Here is a 16,537-nt window from a genome sequence, read left to right on the forward strand (position 1 = left end):
AAAATAACGCCGAGCGAAAAGCAGACATAAAATCTTTGAATCACGCACGCTCGTTGCTGAGAAATTAAACCGAAACGTAAAACATAAAAAAAAATAACTAAGTCCATCGTCGAAAAAAAGATGTGGCGCGACGGGCCAATCAAGCGGGAAAAAATATACGAAAAAAATATTGAACCCCACACGCACGTTGCGGTGCGGTGCGTTAACTCACAAAATTTAGAACGAAACGAAAAACTTGGGAAAGATAAAAAGTATGGTGAACCAAAATTGAAAATAAAAAAGAATTAGGATTAAATTGCAAAAGATGAAAAACTTTGGGTTAAAGGTAAAAAAAACAAAAGATCTAAATTGCAAAAATTGAAGTTATTTATTAATTTTAAATTTAAATAAAGATAAGGATAAAAATAAGTGATATCTATATATTGGTTATCAATTAATATTAATAGTAAAATAAATTTATTAAACAAATATAAATAAAATTTATGAGATTGAAGGAGAGAATGACATGCGGCATTATCTGGAGTCTTTTGTTAGATATTATATAATAAAATAATAAAAAACTACATATTATTATAAAAATAAATTTACTATTCATCATCCCTCGAAAACAATATATATAATAATGGTGTTGTTGTAAAACAACCTAACCTATTAGCAATATGTAGGAAAGAATAAGAAAATAAGATTGTAAATCTTATTGATTGATCTATTTTCACCATACACAAATGTCATTATACATATAGGCACATACATTAATATTAAAGGAACTAAAGAGATATGAGTTAGATAAGTTATGTATGTGGAGAGTCACAATATAAATGATACATTCATAACACTCCTCCTTGACTATCCACATACCTTTAATACGCTTGGTGATGCTGCCTCGTTAAAAAACCTTGCTAGGAAAACCCAGTGGGACAAAACCTCAGCTAAGGGAAAAAGAGTGCAGCGTGTATTTTCTCCTCCTGATACTTTTGGATCAGGTATGTTGCCTCATTAAAAACCTTACTAAGAAAACCCAATGGGACAAAACTTAGTTAAGGGAAAAAGAGTGCAACTTGAATAAGTCTCCCCCTCATTTTAACATATATCCTTTAAGTGACGTGTGTCCATCTTCCTTGAAAGTCGAACAAAGCTTTTGTAGCCAATGATTTGTCGCTTGATCCCTTAATGTGCACGACTATGTTTTGTTACATTCCTGCATCTACAAGACTAACAAAACTTTCTTTGATGGGTTAGTAAAATATAATCAAATATCGTTTATACCTGAAATATTTCCTTGAACTCATTCCAATGTCTCTTTACTTGACAAAGTTTATATCATGACAATAAGCTCAAGTAAAAGATATTATAACCATACATAGCTAGCAAAACATATTAATGCACTTATGCATTTAAGGATGGTACTTCTAGAATGAGAATCTCTACTTTGGTAGGAGATTAATAGTCATTTCTTATAACAAATGACTTAACAACCTTTAACATACTTTAAGGTTTAACTATGTCCATACTAAAATATCCAAACATCATCTTCTAGATGTAGATTAGTAAAATATAATTACATATATACTTGAACTGCAGTTCGAGTAATAATTAGACCGTGCCAAGGTCATTCAAAAATTCTCCCTCTAAAAGCTCAACAATTTCTCTCAATGATGCCTAGACATCATTACTGTAAATTGCGATTATAGTGAACTTTTAAAAGTAGAATGTTCATAGAACATGGCTAATTTAATCAAACTTATATTCCTCTTTATGCGAATATCTCGAGTTGTACAACACTCGTTTCGACTATTTAGTCCATGCGTATTTTGTCAACTTCATACAATACATTCTTGAAGTTTTGACATCATTAAAGCTTCTAGCATTATCAATTCATGAGGGAATTCTTTCCATTTTATCCAAATATGCATGTGCTTTCACTCTTTAGAAGTTTTGCTACATAAATTTTCGCATTTAACACATTGATATCTATATCATATGCAAAAATGCCATAAACATTAGCTTTTATCTCCAAAATCCATATTGTACCATGTTTGTACACTGTGTACATTGAGTTTCCATAATAACCAGGTACACATTTTCTAGGTATGTTTATTGGAGTATTGGTGCACTATTGTTACATCCATAAGGTGTTTCAATTAACCTCTTAAGCACTCAAATGCTTTAGGATACTCATGGGGAGTTCCAATTATATTCAATTCAATAACATATATAACATGTATATGTATTCAGATCTGAATTTATATAATACTCATAATATTCTCGAGAACTTATTTTATATGACTTAGTATCAAGTGATACATAACTTTCATAAGACGCGTGTCAATTCTCTTTTATATATTACCAGACTAATAAGATATTGGAAAGTCAATGCATCCACCACTGAAGAATACGTTTTCTCATAATCAATCATAGGTATTTGTGAAAATTCTTGTGCCACCAATTTTGACTTATATCACTTAATTTTATTTTCACATGATTCGCGTAAAAGACACTTTTGTATCCAACATATTTTACAACTTTAGTTGTAGTCCAGAGACTTTCCAGTTCATTAGAGAACTAAACTCTGCCTTATTTGCGTCTTTCTATTTTTGACCAATCATTTCTTAATATTCATTCATAGGCAGATCTTAAATCTTGATCCTTATCATTTAATCATTTTAAGCGCTACATTATATACAAAAGTATAACGACGTCGATTTTTATTTCGATTCAATACATATGTTAGACATGATACAACTTATCGAGATCTCTTTATTTTCAGGTACCTGAGGTTCTTCTTGAACCATCATGTCTATTGTCTCGTCTTTAGATCTTATTACTATAACCTCGACTTGACCATCTTAATTACTTGCTCCAATTTTCGAGGAATTTTATTATTGGAATCGACTAGTCTACCACGCTTCAGGCGTGCAATAGACTCATTACAAAATATGTGGTTGTCCTTTTGGACACAAATATAACTGGAGCATAAGCAGTTGATTATGTGACTTACTTAGTCACTCTATTTAGGTCAGTGAACTTGTCTGGTAAATTTGTTCTTTAATATTGGTAAATAAATTATACTTTAAACTTCTAGTTTATAGTCTGAGGATCAAGATGACATGATAATTCATTTCACTTTTCACTTTCCAACTGCTTGTTATCTCCCCCTAATGTTGGGAACATTCATTCACTAAAGTGAAAACCAATGAGCCATAAACGAATTTCTCACTAATGGCTTTAAGTATTTAATCATAGACGATTATTTATACCCAATATATTCTCAAACTTTTTAGAAGTCCCATATTTGTGCGGTGTGGTGGATGAGTTTCAATATATGTCGCACAACCAAAATCGTTGATGAGACATATTTGGTTCCTGACAAAAAACCAACTGTATGGGGAGAACTATAACTTATTGGCTTGATGTGAATTGATGGTACTATATATAAAATTACATGTACCTAAATGAACTTTTGCTCATCTCATGATTACTAGCTTTGTAACCAATAGTAGACGTTTATTGATCCCAATAACACTTATTCCAATGATCGTTAATAACTTGGGAATCAAATTCACAATTATCAAATAAATATACTAATCCGGATTAATATGCTTGCTATCACATTAGCTAAGCCACAATCACACAAACTTCAGGTTGTGGATTTGATAACAATTTAGACGATGCATCGATTTAAAAAAACTAAATGGTATCATTTTGGGATATGCATATCCTTTAATCGCTTCCATAATATTTAGGTATACACACCTTTGTTTATTTTGAAAATATATAATTTCCCTTGAGAGCAAACATTACATGCTAATTATTATCTTTAAGAATCTTCTAGTTCTTCATTATGTTTCACATCATCATTGACTCGGTGTGGTCTAACAGGTCATGCCAACTAATTAAATAATTATGATCCATAAACTCCTGGTTTATGATCGTATGTGTATTACTTGCTCGTATGTAATACAAAACGTATGATACGAGAGAATATACTATAACTTCAAAGTTAAAAACATCTCATTATGCAATCACTCCTTAGTTTGCCACTTTTGGTGGTCCATCTCATTATTAAAATGACCATCATTACAATTCTTAAGTCATTCTCATCATTACAAGTTTCTCAATTAGGTCCATCATTACTTATACAATGATTAATATATAATCACATTCACTTTTGAGAATGGGGTAGAACCAAAACAAGCTTCATAGTTTTTCATTATTTACTCGGTCGCATGAGTATAAAATCATTTCATTTTTTCATAACTCTTATAATGATATTGCTACTTTAGGAGCATATGTCTCAAGTGTGACAAATGAAAAGAGTTTAATCGATTTTTCCTTGTAAATAATGTTCTCTTTGCTTGCCATCAATTGAGAACTAGATGAGTCGTATAAAATTTATCAATCTTATATCTTACGACCTTTATAAGGATCATTGTATAGTCATCTCGTTATTAACATGGTTGATCTCATTACATGAGCATCATAACAATTTTCTCAATTACCATGATTACAATCTTTACACCAATTATTATATCGTCACATTCTATTCAAGGAATAAATTATATCCATACAACATTCATGGTGGCATCATTACAATTTTCTGAGTTATGTATATGATCATAATCTTGAATTGATCATTATATCATCACATTCACATCAAGGAATGGATTAGTACCACAGAACTTTCATGCTTGTTGTTTCAAACTTTATATATATTCTTTAACAATCAATGATATTTGACGATGGAAATTGTTTTGCTCAATGGATTATGATATATATTTTTCTCATCACATGATATAAATTGAGATGTAGTTATATAACCGAGACATTTATACTTATCGGTTTAAAATCTTACAAGCTTCGATAAGTTCATAATAAGCTTTGAGGAGCTGGACACTTCAGGTGTCTTTTTATATAAAACTTGACCACAATTCAATCGTGTTTATAACTTGTGATCATATACCACAACTATGGCCACTTTGATGTTCCCTTCCAAATATATAACATCAATTGAGAAGTAATTATATATCCGAGTAATATAAGATTCATCAATCTAACATGAGTATGACACTTCGGGTGTCATATCTAAACATATTCATATACTCTTTCATGAAAGTCATAACAAATCACAACTTTAGTTTAATTGTTCTACTTTATAGTAGCTATATAAATAAATAACAACATATAGAATACAAATTATACATCAAATCAAATTATATGATTTTTATAACATATCCTCGTATAAAACCAATTATGATAAAACTTTATAAAATAAGATATGTTATTGTCAGTTACAAGTAAATATTAAGTAATATTTATATAGATATTCAATAGCATCCATAAAGCATATAGAATTGTAATAGACACCTATTTACAACAAAGTTAAAGTATGTAACTTTTAACATTATAGATATCATGTAAAACAAGTTATATTTACTGTAATGTTATTAAACAAAATTGAAATAGTGATAATTTTTCAATAAAACCCATTAAAGACCATTCTTTATATTCTCAATATTAAATACATTAATCTTTAAAATATTAATATTCCATGATATAAGACAAAAGATATCATGAAATCAATTTAGAATCATAGCTAAACTTTTTATATAGTCATGTTGATGTAAATTAAATCTCATATCAATAGTCGACAAAAATTGTGACTGTTCATCACACAAGGAATCCCTGGTTTTTTTTTTATTACTTGTTAAAGAATTTAGAATCCTAAGGACATATAATCATCAAATAAATGCAAAAGTGGATATATTGACTTGTGAATCGTTCATTCTTCTCAAGTTAATAATTTGACACTATCAAAACATGAAGAGACAACAAACTGAGAATCTCTAAATATCATGCCTGCATTTTGGAATATTCAAGCATACAAGAAAAACTAATAATTAATCCACCATGATGTACAAACAAATTAGTTTATGATATTGTTTGCATCACAAATAACCTATTTAATATTATATGAATATTATAATAAATTTTGCTTCACACTATAGAAATATCATATTTGAATTCACTTCTTTATCCTATAGATTTGTTCAATTATTGTTCTATTTCAATTATCAATCCTAGCTGTTGGTTGCCAGACATCACCCCAAAACATATATATACGAATTGTGAATCAATACACGAGACGTGGAGTGGTAACATAAATTTCTTTCTCTATTTTATTAAGATAAATCCAATTAATAACACTTTCAAATTTAGTCAAGTTGAATCATAAATAATGTATTTCAAGTAGCAAAATAATTTAGCTATCATGACATAATAATAACAAAAACCACGTATTGCATCAAAATGAATAATTCATTAAACAAAACCAAATTTGTAGACAAAGCTAAGAATATATTTCAGTTTTAAATTTTAATATTATAACATTGAATTCAATTTTAATACTTCAAACAACAATTATTGAAATAACTGAAAAACTATTTTATCACAAACTAATAAAATAAATTAGTGGTATAAAATAATAATTCATAGCCAGTAAACAAGACATAGATTCAATCATCATGCAAGTTAGATACTTTAACGATATAATAAAATTATTATTTTTTGTCAAAATTACCTGTTAAACAATTCTCAATAATTTACCTTGTTTAAGGATTAAGGTGGCCATGGATTCCGGTAGATTCCAAAGACTCAAAAACCTCACGGAAAATATGCCTCGGTCCTCCGCGTCTTATCCCGATTAGTTCAAACGCATCGGTCTATCGCGCTTTGAGCCGTTCGTGCTGATAACGTGTTGTAAAACAACCTAACCTATTAGCAATATGTAGGAAAGAATAAGAAAATGAGATTGTAAATCTTATTGATTGATCTATTTTCACCATACACAAATGCCATTATACATATAGGCACATACATTAATATTAAAGGAACTAAAGAGATAGGAGTTAGATAAGTTATGTATGTGGAGAGTCACAATATAAATGATACATTCATAACATGTGTTACATTCTTTTATTATTCTCAAGGTGTAATCGAGATTTGAGATGAATATTGGTTTTGAAAAAATCAAGTATTATCATTCCTATAGTTATCTTCACGTACAAAGTGTCTTATCGTACAAAACGTACGAAACGCATGAAAAAGCCAAAAAAAAAGTGGTGGCATTTTCGTAATTATTTACTCGTAAAGTAATTATCAAAATTACTCTACAAATGATCTTGTAGGTAATATTGATCTTGTAGAGTAATTTTGTAAAATGGTCTTGTAGCGTAAGTAATTTTGTAGAGTATCTGATGAAACACTGATTAACACTAGGTTATCCCAGTTGGTCGTCTCGTGAAATAGGGGTTCAATCTCTTCTTCCACTCACCGTTAGCTGAATCTCCTGTAAAACAGAACACTTGTGACTCGCCACAAGGAGGGGAATAGGGGGTTCTCCTTGTGACCACCATCCGACATGAGAATAAGTACTATTCTAAGGAAATAGTGTGTGTTAGGAGTAAAGGAGTGAGAGAACATGATCCTTAAACCTGGAGCTGGAGTTAATGAGTTATCTATTTATAGCCGAAGGATGAAGGAGGAGGAAGAGACCTGCCAGCTAGCCAGTTGGTGCCAGCTGTCCGACCAAGGGGAATATCATTTCTGTGCACTGAATTCCATAATTATGTATGCATCCATAATTACGTAATTCATTGCACAGTCCGCACAATTCATTTTATGATGTGTAGGGGAAGAAAAATCAAACGAATAATCCTGTGATGGCTTTGACTAGACCACCATAGGGTCTCTTTAACTAGATCAACGAATGATCTCTTTAAATAGACCACCAAAGAGTCTCTTCAACTAGATCACCACATGATCTCTTTAACTAGATAAAGGTTTAAATCCAACAAAACGTTCATCCCATCTACTTTTTTTGAACGGTTAGTTAAATCACATCACACTTTCTCTTTACTGGATTTGAACTCACAACTATTTGGTTAAAAAATACACCACTTTAACACCTTACTATTCACTTGAGGACTTATCTCATCTATTAGTCACTTTTTTTTTTTTTTTTTTTTTCTGTTATACCACTTTTACTACTTCCCTTATTTGATTTTTTTAATGTTTTTTCTTTCATTTTTTTTTTGCTTATTATTTTCCTTTGCTTTTTTTATTTAAATTGTAAACTTAAACTTTAGTAACCTTTCCGTTCATATAAAAAAATTCGAAGTCTTGGATTAATATGTACGTTGCCTCCCTCTGTATAAAAAATTTCTTATACGAAAATCTTCTTTTAACGCGTTTTATCAATCTTCTTTTAACGCGTTTACCCTCAAGTGCTTTCTCATCATTCCCCTATTAAATATAAATTATCAAATCATAATTTTTTTCTCTTATTTATTTAGTATTTTTGTTTCAACTATTTTCTTTATTATTTCGGCTTATTAATAACTAGTTAATTTAATATTTTATTGATCCAACCTAATAATAAGTAAACAAAACAACATACAATATTATAATTAGTAAATAGTATATCAAAATTCATTTCAAATTCATTTCAAAGAGTAGATGTTTTGATGACCGGATGCTTTAATAAACTAAATTGCATTTTATTCAACTTGTGTAATGCACATTATTATTCGACATGTGCAACATATGAGATTTTTTTAAGAAATACTTACTATGAAAAAAATTATTCAACCCGTGTAACACACGGAGTTCTAACCTAGTAATAGGTAATATTTCGAACCAAAGAAAACACCCATTGGCTTTTAATAACTGAAGGACAAAATGAGAGATACGATGGGAGAATTCATTGAAACAAGGCTATAAGTGTCGATGTTAAAAGTTAAGGTAAAACTAACAAAACCCAAAGAAAGAAAAAAAAAGTAATAAAAGACAAAATAGACACTATTCGTTGGTATGTTATGAATTAATATATATAATCAATATGATCCAAGTGCACATCTAAACCTGAGATCACTTGACCACATTGTTGCACCAACCCAAAAAACACTGAAAATTCAATCAAAAGACCATGAGATGAACAACAAAGTCCTACTGAGGTGTTTGTCCATGTGGTGGGGGTCCAGGAGGCAGCGGTGGAGCAATTCCCGAAGGCGTACCAAAATTTTGTGGGACTGTTCCCATATTCCCAAGCTGCACAATACAAATTCCATGTCAGCTTTCCTACTTATAAGAAGCATCAATACCATAAAGAAACATATTATCTTACCTGATAAGGACCTAATCCTGGCATTGGAGGTCGGTTAAACGTACCCCCTGACGGAGGATACATCTGGTTATTATTTGGTGGGGTACCAGAATGCATGCCCATAAAATGGCCTTGCTGCTGCATAGGTGGTGGGCCCATCTGGTTCATTGTGCCCTGCACCACATCAATAAACAAAATGAGCATCAATCGGACGAAACGGGAGTGAGTGCAGACAGCAGACAGGAGGATTACCATTTGAGCATGCATGGGGGGCATGTTATGAAGCGGTGGACGGGGTAAATGAAGTGGCATATGCTGCATATTTGGTGGCTGCTGTGGATATGCTGCTTGCTGCTGCTGAAACAATGATGGATGGGGGCCTGGCGGCAAAGGTGGTGGCATTGATGAGGATATGGGTGGTTTTTGGTCTCCTCCCTGTGTACAACTATCTGAAGACAAGGGCATTGCAACTCCAATTCCGGGAATAGTACCTTCATTCCGACTCAATCCAGCAGCAAAGGCTCCAGGAGTAGTTGGTGGCTCTGGCCCACCCATAAAATTAACAGGCATGCGCCCACCAAGAGCAGGATTTTGTTCATTGTAACCTCCTTGTTAAATAACATACAACAAGGAATAACAATCAATAATAAGCATATCTTTCTTTAGATATGAAAGAAGCTAAAAACTACAAACCTTGATTATTACCCGTGTTGACTTTATCACGAGCTGGCTCGCCAGGCCTATTTCTGCACCAAAACTTTGTTGTGTTGTCACTGCTGCCACTGCATCAACAATTCCTTCACTTGAGTATTATTTTAAAAATACACACACATACGTATACTATACGCAACAATTTACCTGCAAAGAAGATACCCAATGGGATGCCATGCAAGATCCCAAACACCACTATCATGTGCATTTTGAATTTCAATTTGTGCAGTTTCATGCCTGTGCATTAATTAATTATTAAAATAAATAAGAAATAATTTCTTGCAAAACTGAAGGAAATTATCAGATGCATTACCCAACAAGCCAGTGAAAGATCGATCCATCAAAACTCCCGCTAACAAAATACTCCTCATGAAACGGATGCCAAGCAAGTGCTAACATTTAAAAAAAAAAAAAAAAAGCAACTCTTTACTTTTTTTCTTATGTGAATCTAGGTGCATAAAAAATGTACTAACCTGTGACATCCTTCTTATGACCACGAAAAGATTGAAGTTCTTTCATAGCCCTAATGTCATATAGCTGAAAAAAGAAGAAAACGCCTATTCAACCATCATGGATCGATGAAATGGAATGTGGCTGTTTCAAAACTTGTATGAAAAGAAGAGCACCTTAATAATTTGATCCTTAGAAGCAGTTAATACCCAATTACCATTTTGATTCCATTTGACACAAAGAACGGTATTCTTGTGCCCATGACTGCAAACGGAAATATTAACTCTATAAGAATAGTATCAGAGGTATATATATAAAGTAACAAACATTGCAGCACTAACAATGAAGATAGTTCTCTCCCTGACTTAGCATCCCAAAGCTTCATGAGATTGTCTTTCCCACCTAATACATACAACAGAATATATATATATATATATATATATATGGGCAAAAGATCAAATACAAATAATCTTAACATACTAAACATACAAATTGAAGGAAAACTCAAAAAGACAAGGTGGCATTTTTGTAATTACCACCAACTATCAAAGTTACTCTACAAATGTGAACTCAACCAAAAATACCTAAAAAACACAATTTTTTTAAGCATTTTTTATTAAAAAATCGCTATATTTTGTTGGCAAAAAAAAAAAAAAAAAAAAAAAAAAAAAAAAAAAAAAACACTAAAAGTAGCGATTTTTGAATAAAAAATGTAAAAAAAAATAAAATAAAATAATTTGTGTGTTTTTTTTATTTTTTTAGGTTTTTTGGGGGTTTAGTTTTTAGCATTTTAGCTTGGGGGGGGGGGTAGGTTTTTTAGGTATATTTGTAGAGTAATTTTGATAGTTATTGATAATTAAAAAAATGACACCTTGTCTTTCTGAGTTTTCCTTCAATTTGTATGTTTAGTATGTTAAGATTATTTGTATTTGATCTTTTGCCTATATATATGTGTTTAAGTGTACACACCAAAAAATTAATGAACCGTTTTTAAGAAAGGTACCAGAAACTAGCAAAGACTTTGTAGGGTGCCAGTCTACACTCTTCACATCCCAACCATGGCCTGCCTGACACATATTACAACACATTCCAGTTTTAAATATTTAAAGGTCATAACAGAGAAAGTAAATTTAAAACAACAAAAACATTACCGGTTAAAGAACGTTCTTCCTGGCAACGAGCAAAGTCCCAAACTTTAACACTTGTGTCATCAGAACATGAACAGAACTTTAAATCTGTTCTACAAAAGCTGTTACCAAGTAAAAAAAGCCCAACTTTTAATAATAAATGAAACAAAAATGTGGACGTATGGAAAGCAAGTATATTTATTTATACCTGAGATCACGAACAGATTCCTTATGTGCAGATTTATTGGCTTTAACGTTGTTCATGTTGTTTTGCCAATACCTAAAGACCATATTTCAAACCTTACAGGTTAAATGGGTACACAACTTGAAAAATGATTTTTATAAGTTGCATAAAGAAATGCAATTACTTTATAGAGCCTCCATCATCACCGGTGACCATCCAATTATCATTGTAACTCCATACCATAGATCTGATTGGCTGATCATGAGCCTGTAATTCCAACAAATCTCAGCAAGCAGTTTCTCTAGCTAGACTACATAATTCACAATAAAAAAAAAAGCATACATACCTGCAGAATCATTTCAAAATTGAAAGATTGACCGTTCCATAATGTGAATTCTCCACTGTGTGAACCAGTTATAAGACGCCTACCGGTAGGGGTCCACTACAAACAAATACATGTGTCGGTGGAATATTCCCCTCAAATGGAAATAAGCATGTGCTAGTTGGTTCAACAGGTTTACTCTTTTTGTAAGCTATTGTTTTCTTTCTAATAAATCAATGCACATGAGCACTTCACCGTTATGAGAATAACTAATGCTTCTAACATTTCTCCTTGAGTGAATGTGTTCAAGTTGTGACATTAAAAAGAGGGCCATTTTTAGTAATTTTAATAAAAGCAATATAGTTGTGTGATATTAGTCTATTACATTAGAAAAGCATGAGCAGAGAGAGTGAGTCTCACCAGTACACGGTTGATCGAGCAGCGGTTTTTGTTTAGTGATGTATGAACAAACTTTGCAGCAAAGCTGGTGGATGGATTATCTGAATAGGCAACTGTTGGTAACATCTGTATGTATCCAAATATTAAGATTTAAGATTAGCATATTAAATTATTACTATTATTATTATTATGTACATTCTCAGAATGGTGACTGACATCAATTGCTGCAGCTGGTGTTGGCTGTAATATTGTTCTGTCACGTGAATCTTGTTGCCATAAATGAGTCTGCATAGAAATTTACATCACAGTATAACATAACAGACATGGTGTAGTATTATGGCGGCGGGCGAATATAGAACACGCATGCTACATGGAGGCAAGATAAAACATATGGTATACATGAACATACCTGCATATATCTTACAACAGTGCTGGTATAATCAACAGCTCTGCGTTGTCCAATTTTCCGCATCCTTTTGGCAGCAAAGTTGTCATGGGCTGCACGTATTAGAAAAGAAAGCTACTAACCATCTTGCAACATAACACCTCATCTTAGGCAACTAAATATTCAGAGGAGGATCTTAGTTGGCTGTTATTTCGCTTCTAAGTAGAAATTTTTTATGTATTGAGTCACCCCCCCCCCCTATTTTTTTCTTTAAAACCTTTGGTTCCATGTTTAAAAGTTCAAGATCCTGACACTGAGTTATTTGTAGGGAAACAATATAGAATAGAGAATAACCGTCGAAAGGGAGTTGTTGGTGGTAGTCCTGATAACCACCGAGAGTTGTGGAAGAAGCAGACGGCTGACGCATCATCTGTGGCGGTGGTCCCATTTGCTGCTGCTGAAATTGGTGATGTTGCATTATTTGTTGTTGCTGCGGTGGTGGTGGTGGTGGGTGGTGTTGCTGATACATTTGCGGCCGCTGCTGCTGAGGATCATTGTACATCATCCTTCACAATTCAAGCCCTATGAAAGATCCTTTATCAATTCTCAATTAGGGTTTTACTCATCAGATTTTGCCCCTAACCCTCTTTATTCATTTATAGGATTTCTCTCATCTTTCTGAATAAATATAAAAATAAAAACCTAGAAAGGGCTTTCTCTCATGTTGTTTTTGGGGAAAAATATAAAAACCTAAAATCTAATCTACCTATACTATTAATAATGCATACTATGAGGGCATCTATACTATATTATAATTAAAGGTGGCAAAATGGGTGAGTTGGTTGTTGGGTCAGGATGGGTTTGGGTTAGGATGAGTTTTGAGTCAGGATGGGTTAGGGTCATGATGAGTTTAGGCCAGGATGGGTTTCGGTTAAAAATGGGCTAAAAATAAATTAACAATAATAACGAAATGAAAAAAAATAAAAATAAATAGATAAAAATTATAAAATGTAAAAGATAAAAATAAAATAAAATAAACTATAAAAAATTATAGAAATAAAAATAAAAACAAGAAAGAATTTTAAAAAGTTAAAAAATTAAAACACAAAAAAAAAATTATCTAACCGGCCCACTGATGTTATGTTTACACTTCACATTTAAGTTATGTCCTTTCCCTTTAGCATGCATTGTTAACTATTGATCATGGCTTCAAGGTACTTGATTCTGCAAGTGTCTTTTTGGTTATAACTAACTAATGAGTCAGACTAGGGAACTCCTAAAGGTTCTAGACATTGAGGGCTAATGTTTTGAGTTTTAAAGTAGTTAGAAATTTGTCTATGTTTTCAAAAGCGCAAAAAGTGCGCACCTAGGCGCTCGGGCGCAGCGAGGCGCACCTATAGCGCCTGGTGGTAGCCTAGGCGCAAAAATGGGTTTTTTTAAAAAGTGTTTGGCTTAGCTTATTCATGTAAACGACTAAAAGGGGCATTCTTTTATAAGTCAATAAGTTGTTTTTTAAAAAGTGTTTGGCTTAGCTTTTTTGTTTCTCTTCCCTTCCTAATAAAATGTTTAATTTAATAAAAAAAAACCTACAAAACAGTGAGATGTCGATCTTTGTTTCAGAATAAATAAATAAGATGGCTGCAAACCTCACTAGATGTAGTGCAAAACAGTGAGATGTGGATCTTTGTTTCAGAATAAATAAATAAAACAATTGAATGCCATCAGGTTAGCATGATCAAATACAGACATTATGAGGCTCAGATCTCTAAACTACAGAACAAAATGGACACATCACCATGGCTGCAAACCTTACTAGATGCAGTGCAAAACAGTGAGAAGTCGATCTTTCTTTGTTTATATATTTCTTATAGGTTTCTAGTATATACAAGAATTACATAATACAAACAAATTAAACAAATTAGCAGCAGAGATTGAGCAAATTAAACAAATAAACAGAATTAGAAACAACAGAGATTGAACAAACTGAATCAACAGATATTGTACAAATTGAAACAAATTTGAAACAACAGAGATTGAATAAATTGAACAAATTAATAGAAACTGCAGAGATTGAACAAATTGAACAACTTCGACAAATCAAACAACATACCAAAACTGTATCATATGTACAAGATACAAAAATAACATACCTGTTCGTAACTGGGAGCCGGAGGCCGGAACTGGAAGTCGCTGTGGAGAATGGAAGCCGGAACTACTGTCGCTGTGGAGAACTGAGTTGGCGGTTGTGGAGAGCTGGGTTGCAGCGAGGATATATGTGTAGGGAAAAATTTTGCACTGCATCTAGTGAGGTTTGCAGCCATGGTGATGTGTCCGTTTTGTTCTGTAGTTTATGGATCTGAGCCTCATAATGTCTGTATTTGATCACGCTAACCTGATGGTATTCACTTGATAGATTTATTTATTTATTCTGAAACAAAGATCGACATCTCACTGTTTTGCACTATATCTAGTGAGGTTTGCAGCCATTTTATTTATTTATTCTGAAACAAAGATCGACATCTCACTGTTTCGTAGGTTTTTTAATTAAATTAAACATTTTATTAGGAAGGGAAGAGAAACAAAAAAGCTAAGCCAAACACTTTTTAAAAAACAACTTATTGACTTATAAAAGAATGCCCCTTTTAGTCATTTACATGAGTAAGCTAAGCCAAACACTTTTTAAAAGAAACCCATTTTTGCGCCTAGGCTACCACCAGGCGCTATAGGTGCGCCTTGCTGCGCCCAAGCACCTAGGCGCGCGCTTTTGACAACATAGCATCATTACTGACTCGATTTCAATAGTTTATACTGCTATTAGATTTCACAAATAACGGATTTTGTTTATATTTACAATTTAGAGTGAAACACCCCTAGCAATAAACCAATAAATAAGAGATACCCAGATGCTAAAATGCACAAAGTTGAAGTTTTTTTTAAACAAATGCAAGAATGTGATGTGAAACACCCAATAGTGAAATCAGCAAAATACCAAAATCAACAAAACTAGACAATGGTAAGAACAGAGGAGACCCTAGGCAACAAAACTTCATATTTCTTATTATATCACAACTGCCTCAAATCAACAAGCTTTCGTTAGCAATTTACAGTAAAATAACGCACCATTCTAATTCAATTCCATACATTTTATGCTGAATTAAACGAGTTATTAAACCCTAAGGCGCTCGAACAACAGGAATTACTTAAGGAAGATTAAATTCAGATGAACAAACAATCAATAGAAAGAGAAGGATAGAGAAATTACGGAGGTTTCTTGTTGAATTCGTCACCGTCGGAGAACGGTCGCTGAACTATTGCCGGTTGTTTGATGGATCACTAGAGAAAAGCTTGCAGAGTCTTTGATCCTCTGAAAGTGAGAACTGAGAAGAAACCGTAGATTCTAACCCGTTCCTTTTTCTTCTAAACTTGATAACCCGACCCTTTTTCCTTCTAAACCCAAATTCACCCGTTAACTTGTTTCCTCAGTTTAGAATAACCCAATTGGACCCGCGAATTATTACAAGGAAACCCAATTGGCCAATTTAACCCATAATAATAATTAAATTAGGGTCCAAAACGACCCATGTTTATGTATTTGGGTCAGAATTCCTCCCTCTATTTATTACGTTTCTTTGAAAATGGTTAAGCTCATATATAATATGTTTTTCCGTACTTTTTTGTATGTTTTCAGTTTAACTATGTTTTAGCATAAATTTTGTTATACAACAAGTCGGGTCAAATATAATATGTTTCATTAGACTTTATAAATTCGATTTACTTTACGTTCCGGCCCCACCGCAAC

The 16,537-nt window shown here is 32.5% G+C and overlaps 1 protein-coding gene across 6 annotated transcripts; it reads right to left on the bottom strand.

Annotated features, from left to right (window-relative positions):
- Window positions 1–8,744: 8,744 nt before the first annotated feature.
- On the bottom strand, window positions 8,745–16,201 carry LOC110909804 (flowering time control protein FY). Of its 6 annotated transcripts, none has more exons than XM_022154555.2 (20): window positions 16,001–16,164; window positions 14,889–15,130; window positions 13,093–13,320; window positions 12,763–12,851; window positions 12,570–12,638; window positions 12,375–12,479; window positions 11,979–12,074; window positions 11,817–11,899; window positions 11,657–11,728; window positions 11,473–11,570; window positions 11,325–11,384; window positions 10,663–10,723; window positions 10,498–10,585; window positions 10,345–10,408; window positions 10,185–10,263; window positions 10,019–10,108; window positions 9,854–9,942; window positions 9,413–9,768; window positions 9,182–9,334; window positions 8,745–9,105 (listed from the first exon to the last, which is right to left on the bottom strand). In XM_022154555.2, exons 3-20 carry the CDS (start codon window positions 13,301–13,303, stop codon window positions 9,004–9,006), a joined length of 1,965 nt encoding a protein of 654 aa, XP_022010247.1. In that variant the 5' UTR covers window positions 13,304–13,320; window positions 14,889–15,130; window positions 16,001–16,164; the 3' UTR covers window positions 8,745–9,003. The 6 variants fall into 6 exon arrangements, with proteins under 6 accessions (XP_022010247.1, XP_022010248.1, XP_022010252.1 ...); XM_022154556.2 differs by having other exon boundaries at window positions 13,093–13,332; XM_022154560.2 differs by having other exon boundaries at window positions 9,866–9,942; window positions 16,001–16,163.
- Window positions 16,202–16,537: the final 336 nt, after the last annotated feature.

Source organism: Helianthus annuus, chromosome 15 (genome assembly GCF_002127325.2).
Source record: "Helianthus annuus cultivar XRQ/B chromosome 15, HanXRQr2.0-SUNRISE, whole genome shotgun sequence".
Taxonomy (NCBI): Eukaryota; Viridiplantae; Streptophyta; class Magnoliopsida; order Asterales; family Asteraceae; genus Helianthus; species Helianthus annuus.

Excerpts from the sequence above, each read along its gene's own strand:
- LOC110909804 (XM_022154557.2), bottom strand. The coding sequence starts at position 13,303 with ATGATGTACAATGATCCTCAGCAGCAGCGGCCGCAAATGTATCAGCAA. Across the intron at positions 11,571-11,656 it reads GAATCTGTTCGTGATCTCAG|CTTTTGTAGAACAGATTTAA; the intron begins GTATAAATAAAT and ends ACTTGGTAACAG. Across the intron at positions 9,769-9,853 it reads CAACACGGGTAATAATCAAG|GAGGTTACAATGAACAAAAT; the intron begins GTTTGTAGTTTT and ends TTATTTAACAAG.